Source organism: Muscardinus avellanarius (assembly GCF_963383645.1).
Source record: "Muscardinus avellanarius genome assembly, chromosome: X".
Lineage (NCBI taxonomy): Eukaryota > Metazoa > Chordata > Mammalia > Rodentia > Gliridae > Muscardinus > Muscardinus avellanarius.
Window position 1 is genome coordinate 24,580,910 of NC_137792.1, and position 18,112 is coordinate 24,599,021.

At 38.8% G+C, this 18,112-nt stretch overlaps 1 protein-coding gene across 4 annotated transcripts in view; it reads left to right on the forward strand.

Annotated features, from left to right (window-relative positions):
• Nucleotides 1-17,677, forward strand: part of GK (glycerol kinase) — a gene marked incomplete at both ends in the record, with an annotated part of 95,757 nt that extends 78,080 nt beyond the window's left edge. For 3 of the 4 annotated variants that reach the window (XM_080718514.1, XM_080718515.1, XM_080718516.1), the window contains 7 exons: nt 10,201-10,279; nt 11,538-11,634; nt 13,093-13,177; nt 13,677-13,797; nt 13,907-14,050; nt 15,086-15,166; nt 17,586-17,677. In XM_080718514.1, coding sequence (XP_080574640.1) covers nt 10,201-10,279; nt 11,538-11,634; nt 13,093-13,177; nt 13,677-13,797; nt 13,907-14,050; nt 15,086-15,166; nt 17,586-17,677 — 699 coding nt within the window. The remainder of the gene's footprint in view (nt 1-10,200; nt 10,280-11,537; nt 11,635-13,092; nt 13,178-13,676; nt 13,798-13,906; nt 14,051-15,085; nt 15,167-17,585) is intronic. The other variant, XM_080718517.1, reaches the window with a different exon arrangement.
• Nucleotides 17,678-18,112: the final 435 nt, after the last annotated feature.

The window sequence follows — 18,112 nt, forward strand, 5'->3', positions numbered from 1 at the left end:
TGGTTTAGCTGTGATGTACCTGGGTTTGGATTTATTTTTATTTATCCTGTTAGGTACTTGGATACAAGTGTGTCTTCAGATCTGGAAAATTCTCAGCAGTTATCTCTTCAAATATTGCTCCTCTACCATTACCTCCATCATCCTCTTCTGGGATTGCTATTGGATGAACATTGGAACCTTTCACACCACCCTCCATGTTTCTTAACTGCCCTTTTGTATTTTTATTCCCTTTGTTTCTCTGTGCCGCATCCCTGGTGAGTTTCTCAGTCACTACCTTCCATTTCCAAATACTTTCTTTAAAACAAAAAACATAAAATCCCCTTTTTGTATTGTGAAATACGAGGAACATATAGAAAAATGCATTAAACACCTCTGCATAACTTGAATTAAGGTCAAGAGAAGTTCCACATAACCTAGTTCAAGACACAGAATACCACCAACATGCAGGAATCCTCAGGTGCCACCTCCAGTCACATTCCTCTCTCTCTCATTTGAGATAAACAACTGCCCTGACTTACTGTTGATTACTTCCTTACTTTCCTTTTTAACTCTGAATCAATCTCTCTTTTTTCTTCTCCCTTCCTCCGTACTGGGGATTGGACCCAGTGGGGCTCTACCACTGAACTACACCCCCAGCTCCCTTTAGTTTTAGTTTTAGTTTTTGTTTTGTTTTTGGTGGTACTGGGGTTCCTGGAAGCCCTTCTACCTCTGGGCTACACTCCCAGACCTATTTTTACATTTTTATTTCGAAACAGGGTCTCCTAAGCCAGCGCGGCTGACTTCGAACCTGCGCGATCCTCCTGTCTCTGCCTCCCAAGTCAGGGATTACAAGCGTGCGCCAACACGCCCAGCTAGTGTTTTTTTTTTTTTTAATTTTGAGACAGGGTACTGCTATGTTGTCCAGATTGGCATCTAACTTGTGATCCTCCTGTCTCCGCCTCCCAAGTATTGGGATTACCCGTGTGTGCCTCCATGTCCAGCTTACTTACATTTTATAAAGGTTCTGACACTTGAATGTGCAACACTAAATAACAGAATTTTGTTTTTGTACAATTTCAATAATTTATATATTACAAAAAATGAGAGTGGGAAAGTATACATGGGTACATGTCTGAATCATACACTATATATTCTTCATCTGGTTTATTTTACTCAATGTTAAGTTTGTGAAATTCATTCATGTTTTAGATATAGCTGTTTTTCTGTTCTTTCTCATTGTCACATTTTAATATTTATTCAACTGTTGATGACATTCAAGTTGCTTCAGTACTTTGTTATTATGAAAATGTGCAGTGCACATTTTTGTATGTACACCTTTCTGTGGCAGTAGAATTTGTATGCCATAGGTTATATGTATCTTCACATTGAATAGATATTGCAAACCATTTTTCACGGTAGATGAAGTACATTAGAGTCCCACAGGTTATATAATTTACTAATTAACTAAATTTACTCATTATCTCTACTTAGTCTAGAGCTTAACCCAACTATTGTATCTTAAAATTTTATTCATTCAGTCCAGGTGTGGTGGTTCATTCCTGTAATTCCAGTACTTGGGAGGCCCAGGAGGATTGCAGGTTCAAGGCCAGTCTGAGCAAAATAGCAAGACCCTGTTTGAAAATACAAACGGAAATAGGGCTAGTGGGGTAACTCAGAGGCAAAATGCCCCTGGGTTCAGCCTCCAGTACACACAAAAGAAAGATCATTGAGTATTTTCATTTAAGACTTTTATTTGGTTATTTTTCAGATCCATCTAATTTTGTTTCATTTTTCTTTTCTTTGGATTTATAATTTCATGTTCATTTGATTTTAACAGAAGTCATATATCAGTTTATATCTTTGAACTTCCAGTACACTTATTTTAAAGTCTTCATTAGACTGGAATGAATTATATTCCACATGTTAAATTCTTTGGCCAATTGTGTGTGTGTGTGTGTGTGTGTGTGTGTGTGTGTGTGTTGCTGGGAATTGAACCCAGGGACATTCTACCTCTGAGCTACACCCCAGCCCCATTTTTTTAAAAACAGGGTCTTTCTAGGTTGATGAGGGCCTTACTACTGTCCTTGAACCTGTGATCCTCCTGTCTTAGCCTCCCAAATACCAGCATTACAGGCATGCGCCACCACACCCACCTCAATTTCTTATTATAGATTTTTTTCTGTGTGTATATGGTACTGGGGATGGAACCCAGGGGCTTTCTACCTCCCGGCTACACCTCAAGCCCTTTTTTTATACTTTATTTGGAAATAGGGTCTCACTAAGTTGCTAAGAGCCTCACTAAATAACAGGCTGGCTTCAAACATGTGTGATCCTCTTGTCTCAGCCCTCCTAAGTACTGGGATTACAAGCATGCACCAACATACCTGGCGTTATATATTTTTATGAGTTGGAATTTTCACTTTCAGCCTCATCTCCCATTAGGTGATAGCCTTAGCAGGAGTAGACAGTTATTTTCCACCCTAGCCACTCTGCACAAGGAGAGCGCCACCTAGCCCTGGGCTTCAAGCTTTGAGCCTGATTCTATTAACCTGACTTCTGCATAACATTTTTTAAAAATAGGCTTTTATTGGTGCATTATAGTCTTACACCATAATGTAAATCATATTGACAGTAATATACGTGCACACCTACAAAACATTTTGGATACCTTTCCTCTGTAGGAACCTATGCCTAGTCACCACCCTTATTCCCTGACACATACAGAAAAATAAATTAGAACCTTCACACTTACGCCATCAATCAGCATGTGTTGCTTTGGTTTTCTCATTTTAAAGTTTTTTACCCCTCTGTGTTTAGAGTAATGGTATTTTTGAAACATGTATTCTCTCTCTATTGACATAGACTCCTACATTTTTTTTAACCACAGGGAGAGCTCTTGTTTTGTTTGTTTTTTCTTCTGAGCCCCTGGCAGGTGATTCTAGATCTGACATTTAACACATGAATTCTCATTTTTATATCTATAAAACATTAATTGGGAGTACATTATCTTTAAATTATTCTATAACTTTAAACTTATATGAAATTGCTTCAATTTGTCCTGACTTTTCTCGTTGAAAAAATGTTTCTCAGTGGTGGAAGAGACTGGAGCAAAATAGAGCAGTCGAGTGGTTCTGCCTTCCCTCTGTTGTCTGTTAATTGTCCACTTTCTTCCTGAAGTTGTACTTTTCCGTGTTCCTCCTCTTTTTCTAAGTATTGCTTCACTAAACAAAAATCCTTTTGAGAACCTTCAATATGATTATAAACCTGAGACTTCTATGTTCTGTATTCTACCACTAGGATTTAGGACTATCGAGGCCAGGGTATTGTTTATCTTCTTCACCACTCTATTCCCACATGTTTGACAGTTTTCTTCACTTTTTAAATTGGCCCATTGTAGTTATAGTGAAGTTAAGAACAACAGATACATACATATACAGCTTTCATTGTATGTTTTCCTCTGGTCTCACCACCCCCAATAAAGTTTTTACACTGATAAAAGTAAATTCTTGTATGAACAAAGAATACTTGAATAGTTTCCATCATCAGACCTCTCCTTTCTCCCTCCTCCATCCCCACGTCCCTCTAGGGATCCCCTTCCCCCATTCCACTAGTTTCTCGCCTCATTTATCTCAGGTTTTTGTTTCCTGATTTCTCTCTAGCATCCACATATGAGTGAAAACATATGGCCCTTCATTTCTGTGACTGGTTATTCTAAGCATAATATTCCCCAGGCCTATCTATTTTCCTGCAAATGACATAATTATATTCTTTTTGCGGCTGAGTAGAGTTCCACTGTGTGTATATGCCATAATTTCATAATCCATTCATCTGTTGATGGACATCTTGACTGGTTCCATAATTTGGCTAATGTGAATTGAGCTGCTATAAATATGGATATGCAGGTATAAGCTTCCAAGAAGATTTCTGTGTCACTCCATTGGTTTCTTTAAATATCTCTTCCTTGATGATTATCTTATGATTTCATTTTTGAGAGTTTCTCATCCTTCTTGAGCTAAATTGTGCATTCCAGGTGTAAACCTATGTAGTAGTCATTTATTGGCATATAACAATGTCACCACAAATTTCAATAGTGTAAAATAACCTGCATTCCTCCCCCTCCGTTTCGCATGGTTCCAGGCCTCAGGCACAGCTCAGAGTCTCTTAAGACTGCAGTCAGTGTTGGCAAAGCCTGTAGCCTCATCTCAGGTTTCGTCTACTTCCAGGCTCACTCAGGCTTTTGGCAGAATTCAGTTTCTTGTGGTTTTAGAAGTAAAGGCTTCAGTTTCTCACTGGCTGTCAGCTGAAGGCTACCCCCAGAGCTCCTGGAGGCCACTGAGAGTTCCTTCCCACAAGGGGCTTCCAAGCATAGCCCTCTGCTTCCTCAAATCCAGAAAGGGAAGAGTATCCAGTGAGAGAGAAGCAGTGACCTTATGTAATAGACTCACATGTATACCCTTGCACACACCTGGTCCCCTTCGATATGGATTGTTGGTTAGAAGAAAGTTAGAGGTCCCATAACACTCAAAGGGGAGGGGAGGATGTCATGACAGGGTATAAGCACAAGCAGGCAAGGGTCATGAGGACCACTTCATTTAACAGTCTGTCTACCCCAACTTAATTTACATACTTCTTCTGACTACAATGAATGCTTCTGTGTGTGTGTGTGTGTGTGTGTGTGTGTGTGTGTGGTACTGAACCTAGGGGCATTCTACCTCTGAGGTATACCCCCAGCCCTATTTTATTCTTATTTTGAAACAGGGTCTCATTGGGTTGATGAGAGTCTAATTACTTGCTGAGGGTGTCCTCAAACCTGTGACCCTCCTGTCTCAGCCGCACAAGTACTGGAATTACAAGCATGTGCCACCACATCCCATACTACTTGATTATTTCTTATCCCATCTTCTCATAGCCCGTTTCTTAGCCTTTTACTTCCCAGTCTACATTTCTTTTTTTTTTCCCCAGTCTACATTTCTAATTCCTAAATAATTTATTCCTCTAGTCCTGGTATCATTTAATTTATTCTTCTTTAAGCCCTCTCAGTTCCATTATATCTTCCTTTTAGTGTGACTATTAGGTTTGCAAGAAACTTTCCTAGAGAGTGGACACTTAGAACCAGGGCTGATGTGTATTTATAGATATGTATCGAACTTTTGGATTCTTATAGTTCAGATGTAATTTGTGGTATCTTAACTGATAACAAATACTTACTTACCAGGTCTATCATTTTAGTGTCTTTTCCTGTACTCCCTTCTTACTCAGCTTTGAAACATTAAACCACCTTCCATTTTATCTCTTGCCTCTGAATTCAGAAGATCTTATGTCTTTTGTGAATTTGTAGGCTTCTCTCCTTTTTATTACTTTTTATAAGGCTAAACCATACTGTTTATTATATGGCAGTGCCAAATAGTGTTTTTATCAACATTTTTTTCTTTTTTTTTTTTTGGTACTGGGGATCGAGCCTAGGGGCATTCTACTCTCGAGCTACATCCCCAGCCATTTTTTATTCCTTATTTTGAAACAGGGCCTCACTAAGTAGCCGAGGCTAGCCGTGAACCTGTGATCTTCCTGTCTCAGCCTCTCAAGTACTATGATTATGAGCATGTGCGCTATGCCTGGCTCATTTTATCTTCTTCTTCAGTCAATTTCTTTGATTGTAGTCAAAACACTCCTATAAATCCCGATGACCACATTTAAAATACATTTCTTCCGAAGCCTCAGCAGTGGCTTTGTATTTTGTTTCTTTTGTTTTTGTCGAAATAATGATATCTGATTGTCAACCTGTAATCCTGAGCTTTGTTTCCCTTTTGCCCAAACCATACTGCTTCCTTTTAAATTGTCTAAGCATCAGCCGGGCGTGGTGGCGCACGCTTGTAATCCCAGCATTTGGGAGGCTGAGACCTGGAGGATCGCGGTTCGCGGACAGCCTCAGCTACTTAGTGAGGCCCTCTGCAACTCAGTGAGATCCGGTTTCAAAATAAAGAATAAAAAATAGGGCAGGGGGTGTAGCTCGGAGGTAAAATGCCCCTGGGTTCCAGCCCCAGACCTGCCAAAAAAAAATTGTCTAAGCATGAGTACCTTACTTTTCAATTGAAATAAGGTACATCAGTATTTGGTGTCCCAAAGTGTAAATTCTCACCAGCTGATAGTCACCACTCTTCTTCCTACATTTCTAGCACAGTAGCGTATTAAAATTCATAGTTTAACCCTACTTGCCTAAAACTGTTGAAAATGTGTGTATTTCTTAGCTCAATACCATTTAGACAGTGTTCTTTGAGAGCAGAGGGAGAAAAGACATGTTTTATCAATAAGAGCTAAAATTGTGCTGTCCAATATGATACCCACTACCCACATGTGGATATTGAGCACTGGAAATGTAGTCAGAATTGACCAGATTTCAAAGCCATGCTTCAAAAAATAAAATGTGACTTTAAGGGCCGGGGTGTGGTGGCACACACTTGTAATCCCCGCCCTTGGGAGGCTGAGACAGGAGGATTGCACAGGTTCGAAGCCAGCCTCAGCTACTTAGTGAGGCTCTCAGCAATTTAGTGAGACCCTGTTTCCAAATAAAAGTTTAAAATAGGTCTGGGAGTGTAGCCCAGAGGTAGAAAAGCCCCTGGGTTCCACTCCCAGTACCATAAAAAAAAGTCTTTAATATTGATTACATGTTGGGGCCAGGCACAAGGGCACACACCTGTAAATCCAGTACTTGGGAGGTTGATGCAGGAGGACTGCAGGTTTGGGAACAGTGAGTGGTAACTTAGGTTCAAGGTAAAAAATAAAAGGGACCGAGTGTATAGCTCAGTGGGAGACTGTCCCTTGGTTCAATAATCAGGACCAAAATAAAAATGCTGATTACGTTTTGAAATAGTACTTTTACTTAATTTACCTGTATACTTTTTATGTGGTAAAATTTAAACTACCTATATTTTCTTTTTCAGTAGTAGGAATTGAACCAAGAGGCAGTCTACCCCCAAGTTATGCCTGCAACCCAATTTTATTTATTTGGAAACAGGGTCTCATTATGTTTCTGAGAGCCTCCCTACATTGCTGAGGCTGGCTTTGAACCTGTGATCCTCTGGTCTCAGCCTCCCAAGTACTGGGATTACATATGTGCGCCACCAGGCCTGACTAAACTACCTATGTTTGACATTATGTTTGTTGTGGATGGCACTGTAATTTAGTAGTATTTTGCAGCTATTGTCTTTGAATTATATACTTGAAATTTGAGAGTAAAGTCCCTCTAAATAAAAAAAAATTGTTTAGTTCTTAGAACGGTCTAAGTTCCTAAATATGTAAGCATTAAGAAGCATATTAGGAAGTTTTCTTGGAGGAGGGGGGTAAGTTAAAGTCCTTATTGCTTTTGCAACTCCCTGGCCCATGTTTGTTTGCAGTGCTGGGAATAGAACCCTCATGCAGGCTTGACAAGCACTGTACACCTCCAGGCCAGTCCCAATTGTAAAGCTTCTTTATATTTGTACAGTTATATCAAATATGCTCAAATAATTATTTTTACAAAGCCACAGTATAAGTAGAACAAGTGTGGCATTCTGCAGCTTTGCAGTAACATTGAGTGCCTTTCCATGGAAGCTATGAATTGAAGCAGTGAGTCAGCACATTCATTTTCTAGTTTGTTTACATTCTGCCCACTGACAGCAAGAAGGGAGGACCTTTGTAATTCAGTTCATTGAACTGGAGACAGGTTCCTACATTTAACATCACCAGGCATTTTCTTTGGGGGTCACTCAGTGGAAGTAATACACATTTCTTTTGTGGTGCTGGGGACTGAATCCAGAGCCACTCTAACACTGAGCTACACCCCCAGCAACACAGTCTTGCTAAATTGTGGAGTCTGGCTTCTAACTTCCTCCTGACAATTTTCCCTTTGCATAATGCTTTTACGGCTTGCCAGGGCTCTGGCATGTCTCGGTACTCCATTCTTTTCATGGCCAATTATATTTCATTGTGTTATGTTATATTATTTTATCTATATTGATAGAATTTGGCTAATAGTTTTATTTATTCATTTATTTGGTAGTACTGGGAATTGAACTCAAGGCTTCTCATATCCCATTCAAGTGTTCTACCTCTGAGCTGCATTCCAACCCTAGCTGGCATTCATTTATTTTATTTATTTATATATATATTTTGCAGGTCTGGGGATGGAACCCAGGGGCATTCTACTTCCGAGCTACACCCCCTGCCCTATTTTTTATTCTTTATTTTGAAACAGGGTCTCACTATGTTGCAGAGGGCCTCACTAAGTAGCTGAGGCTGTCCACGAACCGAGATCCTCTGGTCTCAGCCTCCCGAATGCTGGGATTACAAGCGTGCGCCACCACGCCCGGCTCTATTTTATTTATTTTTGATACTGGCGATTGAACCCAGGGGTATTCTATCTCTAAGTATACTCTCAGCCCTTTTTTATTTATTTTCAAACAAGGTCTGTATGCTGCTCAAGCTCTCCTTGAACATGAAATCCTCCCATCTCAGCCTCCCAAGTATTAGGATTACATGTGTGCCACACAATGCCAAGCTCTGGCTGGTAACTTTTAAACACTTTAAAATAAAGTCCTGAAGTTGCCGGACATAGTGACGCACACTTGGAATCCCAGTATTTTGAAGGCTGATACGGGAGGAGCTCAGGTTCAGAACAGCCTCAGCAAGTAGTGAGACTTTCTTCAACCTAGTGAGACCCTGTTTCAAACTAAAAATAAAATAAGGCTGAGGATGTAGTTCAGAGGTAAGATGCCCCTGAGTTCAGTCCCTAACACCAGAAAAAATAAAATACTCAAGTTAACATTTATATTCAGTAAGAACTTTCACATGGATTCTCATTCTGAGCCTCATAGTATTTTGTTTGTTTTTAAGTATTGTTATAATCATCATTTTATATGTAGAGAAATGATGCTTTAAAAGCCTCAGATCATATAACAAGTACTAGAACTGGCACTCAAACCTGGTTTTCTGACTCTGAATTTTATATTTTCATCCTTATTTACATAGTCCCTGCCTCCAAATTCCTGGTGATTGATTTTAGCTTAATAATTACTTAGGCCAGGAGTGGTGGTGCACACATGTAATACCAGTATGTGGAAGGTTGAGAAAAGCGAATGGCAGATTTGAGGCCAATCTCAGAAATGTAGCAAGACCCTGTTTAAAAATTAAAAAAAAAATTCAAGTCGGGCATGATGGTTCATGCTTGTAATCCCAGCATTTGGGAGGCTGAGACAGGAGGATCACTGTTCATGGACAGCCTCAGCTACTTAGTGAGGTCCTTTGCAACTCGGTGAGACTTGTTTCAAAATAAAGAATAAAAAATAGGACCAGTGGTGTAGCTCAAAGGTAGAATGTCCCCAGTACTGAAAAGAAAGAAAAGAAAAATCAGGAGCTAGCCTCTTTGCTAGGTTTTTGGGGTTTTTTATTTACTTTATTTTCTATGCTAGTAGATATGAAAAATAGATGTGAAGGAATTTTTTTTGAGGTACTGGTGATTGAACCCACCATCACTCTGCTACTGAGTTATATTTCAGCTCTTTTTATTTATTTTGAGATAGGATCTCACTAAATTGCCCAGGATGCCTTGTATTTGCGACCTCTTAAGTAGCTGGGATTATAGGTATGTCCCACCTCACCCAGCTAAAAGAAATTTTTGATGTAGTCTCTTCCATTAACTTTGTGTGGGTAAGATGGAAATGTGCACTGTAGGTGGTAGTATACCTTAGTAGCTTATTAGCACCAGAGAAAAAGAATTGCAGCCGGGCATGGTGGCGCACACTTGTAATCCCCGCGCTTGGGAGGCAGAGACAGGAGGATTGCGCAGGTTCAAAGCCAGCCGCGCACGCTGGCTTAGGAGACCCTGTTTCCAAATAAAAATGTAAAAATAGGTCTGGGAGTGTAGCCCGGAGGTAGAAGGGCTTCCAGGAACCCCAGTACCACCACCAAAAAAAAAAAGAATTGTAAAAAATCAAGATGCTCAGGAGATTGATGTCCTCTTATATAGTCCCAGTGGTATGTTGGAGGGCTCACTTCTTTTCCGTATTTCATGAAAACCTCTATAAGTGACCTAAGAAAAACTATGTTTATGTTAGGAGACCTCAGTTATATTTGCGGGAGTCCCAACATTGAGTTTGAATTTTATCCATTTTGTACACAAATAATTGGCTCAGTAAAAGCCCTTTGAAGTAATAACATATATGAATCTCAATTTCTTTTCTTCGTTAGGGTTCTGTAGCTATTGCTGGTGCTGTTATTCGCTGGTTAAGAGACAATCTTGGAATTATTCAGTCCTCAGAGGAAATTGGTGAGTATATTCTCACAAAGGGTTAGAAACTCTGAAGAATGAAACCTTTGAATATTTATTTCTGCCATCTGTAAATATTTATGTTTTTCCATAATACAGTCCATAAGTTATGTGCACCTCTAGTATATTTGATATTTAAGATGACCGATATAAAAATGACTATTTAGTGAAGATTTATTAAACAATGAATTGACAAAAATCACCAACTGTTATGAATGAACTGGCAAAGTAGGGCATAAAAATTACCCAAGTGGAAAATTGAACACCAGGGATTGCCCAAGTCTTGAGGTAAAGTAGTAACCTAGTTACATTTATTTGATAAAAAAAAAAGACCAGCTCAGCCAGGCATGGTGGCGAACGCTTGTAATCCAGTACTTGGGAGGCTGAGAGAGGAGGATCACGTAGGTTCAAAGCCAGCCTCAGCTACTTAGTGAGGCTCTCGGCAACTTAGTGAGACCCTGTTTCCAAATAAAATATTAAATAGGTCTGGGAGTATACCCTGGAGGTAGAAGGCCCCTGGGTTTCACTCCCAGTACCAAACAAACAAACAAACAAACAAAAAACAGCTCTGACTCCTACATAAGACTGAGCACTAAAACACTGGCACCTATAATTTAAATATTACTATTACTGTATTCAATCTGTGAATATTAGTTTGAACTCAACTATTCACTATTTCATCTACTTGTTTAACTTTGCCTGAAGTCAAGACAATCAGAAATATATTTCTAATTAGGTACACATGAGAGATCATTTCTTAGTCTCCTAGTCAGGACCTTAAAAGTAGTGGAGTTGAGCTAAAATATATTAAAGAAATGAGCTGAGCGTGGTGGCACACATTTGTAATCCCAGTACTTGGGAAGCTGAGATAGGAGGATCTCAGGTTCGCAGTCCGCCTCAGCTACTTAGTGAGGCCCTTTGCAACTCAGTAAGATCCTATTTCAAAATAAAGAATAAAAAAATTGGGCTGGGGGTGTAGCTCAGAGGTAGAATGCCCCTGGGTTCCATCCCCAGTACCTCCCCCCCAAAAAATATATGCAATCAGTCCACTTCCTTGATCTCTTGAGCTGTGTTCTATTTTAGTGGGGATATTCAGTGACCCAGAAACTCTTTTCTTGCTCCTGTAATACTAGTGTAATTAGAAACATACTGTCATACCGATGAATGAGAAACCCAAAATCCATTACTAATTTTGAAAGTGAGTATATTCATTTTATAAAGTGGGATATAATATTTCTTTTTCTTTTTTTAATATTAGAAAAGCTTGCTAAAGAAGTTGGTACTTCTTATGGCTGCTATTTCGTCCCAGCCTTTTCAGGGTTATATGCACCTTATTGGGAACCCAGTGCGAGAGGGTAAGTATTACGATATTTAATAGTAATTTAACATATTTAAAAGTAGAAGAGACATTTTTAAATGTTCCAAGCTCAAAGAAATGATAAATGTTCAAGATGATGGATATGCTAAATATCCTGAATTGAGCATTGCATGTTGTATACATGTATCAAAATAAAATCTGTGGCCCATAAATATATATAGGTATTATGTATCTGAACATATGAAAGTCAATTACTAAGCGAAACATGAGAAGGAGGGAGGGGGAGGGAATGGGGTGGGAATTGGGTAAGGGCTAAACAAGCGATATGTGCATTTATACCTCTACTATCATGTACTCCATTAAGATGCATGACTACAATGCACCAATTTATAAAAAAGAGGATAAGTAGTCACAAATGGTTTACTTGATGTCTTGATTTATTTAATAAGTTAGTAAATAATCAATTAGTTTATAATTTTTAATCTTTCAATTTTGTGTGTGTGTGTGTGGTGCTGGGGATTGAACCTGGGACATTCTACTCCGAACTACACCATCAACCCTGTTTTTTATTCTTTGTTTTGAAAGAGGGCCTCACTAAGTTATGGAGGGCCTCACTAAGTAGCTGAGGCTGGCTGTGAAACTGTCATCCTTCTGTCTTAGCCCCCCAAGTACTGGGATTACAAGCGTGTGCCACCACATCTGGCATATCTTTGAAATTTGTATCGGTGCATTTTAATTGTACATGATGGTAAAATGTATAGTGATATATACATAACATTGAGGAGGAGGAGGGAGAGGGAAAAAGTATATGGGAAAGTAAAGAGACCAAATAATAATGGTATCATATCTATTTTCAAATGATTTTAAAGTGTTAAGGGTGCCTTTTCTGTTTGGAGCCACTAACATCAGAATCTTTGTGTTGTTGTTGCTGTTGTGTGGTACCAGGGATTGAATCCAGGGGCATTCTACCTCTAAACTACATCCCCAGCCCGATTTTTTTATTATTATTTTGAAACAGGGTCTCAGGTTGCTGAGGGTCTTACTAAATTTCCGAGGCTTGTCGTAAACTCATGATCCTCATGTCTCAACCTCCCAATTACTGGGATTACAGGTGTACACCACTACACCTGGCTACATCAGAACCTCTCCGTTCCAAGAAGTTGCAAATCATCAGACAGTACCCTCTACCATATCCATATTTATGTTATTGTTGTTATCTTTTGTCTTCAAGGCAACTGCACATTATATAGCAAAGGGCCATCATCTTTAATGAATGCTGATTTGGTTTTACCTTACTGTTATCTATTCAGATGGATCATGAACTTTCCCATGTGTAAATGCAGGATTGTGGAATATAAGGCCATTCTAAGATACTTAATGTCGATTTTTTTTCTTGAACATGTCTGTCTACAAATTAGCTCTTCCCATATTTGGGATATAATAGATCAATGACTTGTTTATACCCCCTCTAATCTGACAATCTTTGTGTTTTTAGGATAATCTGTGGACTCACTCAGTTCACCAATAAATGCCATATTGCTTTTGCTGCATTAGAAGCTGTTTGTTTCCAAACTCGAGAGGTAATAAGGGCCTCTTTTCTTATACTTAGCCCACTTTTATCACTCTTAAATTATGTATAGTTCGTGAAATTTATTCAATATGGAAAATGTGCTTAATCAAAAATGATGCCCATGTAAACACTGATCTAAATATAAGTATGCCCCTTCCAGCTATCATCACCTTCTAAGTACCTGTTACCTACCAGGTACAGGGCAAGTTACAGTTGCAGGGAGGCCTTAAGAGATATATAGTAGGATGGACACAAACAGGCATGAAAGCAGGAATCCAGGGTGCAAAATAGAGTTATCTGGCTGGCTGAATGTCAGGATGAATCTGGAAGTAGAGTGAGATAAAAGATTGGTTGTGATCAGGTCCAGGAGGGCTTAGAAGAGCAGAATAAGATGGCACCAGTTCTTTCTGTAGGCACTGGGAAGCTTTTTAAGGATTTTTGAGTGAAGGATTGCTGTTTTCAGAGATGTTACAATGAAAATTTCATTATGTTAATTTCATTGGTTTAAGATTTTGGATGCCATGAATCGCGACTGTGGAATTCCACTCAGCCATTTGCAGGTCGATGGAGGAATGACCAGCAACAAAATTCTTATGCAGCTACAAGCAGACATTCTGTATATTCCAGTAGGTTAGTAAGCCTCATTCCTTTGAACTCCAGGTGTAATGCTTCCAGCGAAAGAACTAGTTCTTCAGGTGTGTGTGACTACAAAGCAATTGATGTTGCTTTCTCCTCTCAGTGAAGCCCTCCATGCCCGAAACAACTGCCTTGGGTGCTGCCATGGCCGCAGGGGCTGCGGAAGGAGTTGGTGTTTGGAGTCTTGAACCCGAGGATTTGTCAGCCGTCACGATGGAACGGTTTGAACCTCAGATCAACGCTGAGGGTACATTTAAAGGATCAAATTTTGAATGGTGTACCATGGAAATTGACTTTAGCCTGAGGGAGCTTGCCTTTCTATTTGCTTTTAAGTTTAGGAACAAATTAAAATAGCAAATGTTACTATTTCAGATCTAGCTGCTAAGCATGTTGGGCTATACTGAACAAGTGTGAAAGAAATATTTTCTTTAAAAGAACTATTAAAATTGCCATTTAGACCATTCACTTCTGTCCTGTTGAGAAGAACACTGCTACCCTATCAGTTATAACTTTTTAGAATAAGTGATACTATTGATTGAACCCAGGAATGCTCTATTACTGAGCTATAGCACCAGCCCTTTTTATTCATTTTGAGAACATCTTTAATAAGTTGCACAGGCTGGCCTCAAATTTGCAAAGCTCCTGCCTCAGCCTCCTGAGTCTGGTATTACAGGTATGTGCCACTGTGCCTAGCAGAATAGTGTTCTTGAGAAATGAGAAAGGAGATGCATAAGTCGCCCTCTGTAATGTCCGTACTTAATATTCTTCATCTTTGGTGTTAATATCATGCTGGACAGTATGATGTTCAGCTTAAGAGACACTCTGAATTTTAAGTACAGCAGGACTAGTGACAGGGGCAGCAGCGGTTTTAGTAATTATGAATTAAATATCTGATTCAATGTCCTAAGAAACTGAGCTTAGCCAGAAATTCTGACAGTTTGTCAAGAATGCAGGGTAGGTGGGTGTGGTGGCACATACCTGGTAATTCCACTATTTGGGAGGCTGAGAGAACAATTGCAACTTCAGGGTCAGCCTCAGCAACTTAGGGAGACCCTGCTTCAAACTGTAAGAGAAAAGTGCTGAGAATGTAGCTAAAAGGTCGAGTGTTTCTGAGTTCATTCCCCAGAACCAAAAAGAAAAGGGCTGGGGTATAGCTTAGAATATACCTGGGTTCAACCCCCAGTACTAAAAAAAAAAAAAAAGCAGAATGGTAAGTATAACACTTGAAACACCAGAGCAAAACTGCCTTTCACATGTATATTTTTCTTCCTTTAAATTCCAGAAAGTGAAATTCGTTATTCAACTTGGAAAAAAGCTGTGATGAAGTCGATGGGTTGGGTTACCACTCAGTCTCCAGAAAGTGGTAAAATGTTTTTATTGTTTAGTATTGCCACTTTTTCTTAGTATGTTAAATACATGATCTAACTATCTGGCTATTTAAACTTAGCTAGGCTGCTCTGAAGAAAAGCATTAACATTTGTCCATAGTGTTTAACATTTTGAAAACATTTTAAAGTTCTAAGTATAAAATGGATATTGTCAAGTTAATAGACATACTTTTCCTCTGTCCTTCCATATCTTTCTTTGCTTATTTCTGGCACTTCAATTGATACCTGAATTTTCCAAAAGTAAAATTTGTTTCTTAATGAAAAAAAATCAAATAGACCCCTCTCCCTTGTGTCTTCCTTTAGCTCTTTGGGAGGCTGTTTTTATAGTCAATATTTCATTAATTATAGCACATATTCTGCTACTTCCTAGGCTGAATCCAGACACTTAGGGAATACATATAATGGGAATTCCTTTGGAATCTAAGGTGAAAAATATATCAACCTTGTGAATTGAAATACTGTAATAAATAAGAAAAGCTTTTGGCAGAAAATAGAGGACTATTTTACTTTTAAAATTACTTAGAGACCTGGGCATGCTGGCACATGCTTATAATCCCAGCACTTGGGAGGCTGAGGAAGGAGAGTCATAGGTTCGAGGACAGCTTCAGGAAGTAGTGAGACTCTCATCAACTAGAGAGACCCTATTTCAAATAAAAATGAAATATGGCTGGGGGTGTAGCTTAGAGCTAGAATAGCCCTGGGCTCAGTCCCCAGCACATTTGTGTGTGTGTGTTGTTACTAAGGATTGAACCCCAGGGGGGGATCCTCTCCTCAAAAAGCAAAGGCATGACTCTTTTCACTTTGCTACATTGCAAAATATGCTCACAGATAACCTTTAACTATATTTCAGTAAAGCCCATCTAATGGTTATCCTTTTTTAATTTGGGGGCATTATTACTATTGTGTATATGAATTAAATCACATTTTGTTTTTTTATAATCGTTGCAATATTTTTATAATTGTTGCAATGCATTGTTTCAGGAAGATTCAAAGTAATACATTCAGATATGCATGCAGCATCCCTGGTGTGTCTTTCTGCTAATCCTATCCCACTACCTCAGTCCTCCCTCCCTGTAGATATGCTAGTAGTTTGATTATAAGACTGTCATATTTAAACATTCCATCTGTTTCCTTCCTAAGCCTCCATTTTCTCCTCTACTCCTCTCTCCCACCATTCTCTTTCACTTTTTTTTTTTTAAACTGGGCTCTCCTCCTTTGTCTGAAGTCTCTTATGTTTCCTTATTTTCTTTCTCTAGCTTCTAAATATGAGATTTTCATAAATGACCCTTGACTTTCTGAGACTGGCCGATCTTAGCATATTATTTCTACTTCCATCCATTTTCCTTCATATTATATAATTTTATTCTTTTTTTTTTTTGGTGGTACCAGGGATGGAACACAGAGGCTCCCCACCTCTGGGCTGCACTCCCAGACCTATTTTATACTTTATTTGGAAACAGGGTCTCACTGAGTTGCTGAGAGCCTCACTAAGTAGCTGAGGCTGGATTTGACCTGTGCGATCCTCATGTCTCAGCCTCCCAAACTCTGGGATTACAACCATGCGCCACCACGCCCAGCTGACCTATTTTATATTTCTATTTGGAAACAGGGTCTCACTAAGTTGCTAAGAGCCTCACTATGTAGCTGAGGCTAGCTTGGAACCTGCACGATCCTCCTGTCTCAGCCTCCCAAGTACTGGAATTACAAGCCTGCATCACCACACCTGGCTCATAATTTTATTCCTTATGGCTGAGTAAAATTTAAGAATAGAATATATATAGGGAATATTCTTTAAAAAAGGAGTTCCAAAAGAATTCAAGTTAGGAAATGTCAAAATAACCATGTTCTCATGTAATTCTTAAAAGCTACATAGTACAAGTTAGTATCTTATTCACAGTATTTTTCTCCATACATTTCTTCACACACCAAATTTTATTTAAGAAATAGGACCAAATCGGTGTTTTAGCAAAAACAGTGTTTTGAATTCATAAACAAATATGACTCTTCCTTGACAGCCAAAGGATCTATAATTTGAATTTTAGGTAAATTGGATTATTCATTTAGTATCTTCGGGGAGAATATTAGAAGCTAAAATGAGCAGCCTCCCAAAAAGTTCTCCGTAGGCCTTTTGGCTTTTCCGGCAGAAGGCTGACGTTGGTCTATGTGTACTATTTTCTGGGCTCTCCGTGGCATGCTATGTGTATTGTTAACTGTGATAGCCTTTGAAATTGATGAGATTTTTGATTTGAAGTAATAACTCTTTGCTAGCCTTTATGAATATGCTATTTTTATAGCTTGTTTTTGCTATCATGTGATTCTTAACATAAATATTGTAATTATGTGTCTCTCTTTTGGTTTGCTTGACTGGAATTCCCTTCCACTTGGATGGCCACAGGTGACCCTAGTATCTTCTGTAGTCTGCCCTTGGGCTTTTTTATAGTGAGTAGCATGGTAATGTTAATCGGAGCAAGGTACATCTCAGGTTAGTTACTCTTTAAATTAGAACATTTCTATTAGTTAGTTTAATGTATTTATGTATAACGCAGCACAAAGTTTTTGGTGTTTTTTATTCTTCCTGTTTAGGAACCTGGAAAATCAGTGAAAGGTGCAATTAGTTATATCAACTTATCTTCTGCAGCAGTTAGAAATAAGAACTGTGACATTGCTTACACTTTTTTAAGTTTTAGTAGATGATTTATTTGAGGGGCTACATTTTGCTGTCAGCTGCAGCAATAAACAATAATGAAAAGTACAAATGTTAATGTTTAAATTAAAGGACTTTCAGAGTAACTGACAAAAGTTAAAGTGTAATTTTGACTTTAATTTGGCTTTCAAATGTGCATAAATTATTGCTTTTTATACTTCTGGAAATTTCCTAAACAATTATCTTTTGGTATATGTGTGTGTGGACCCAGGGATGGA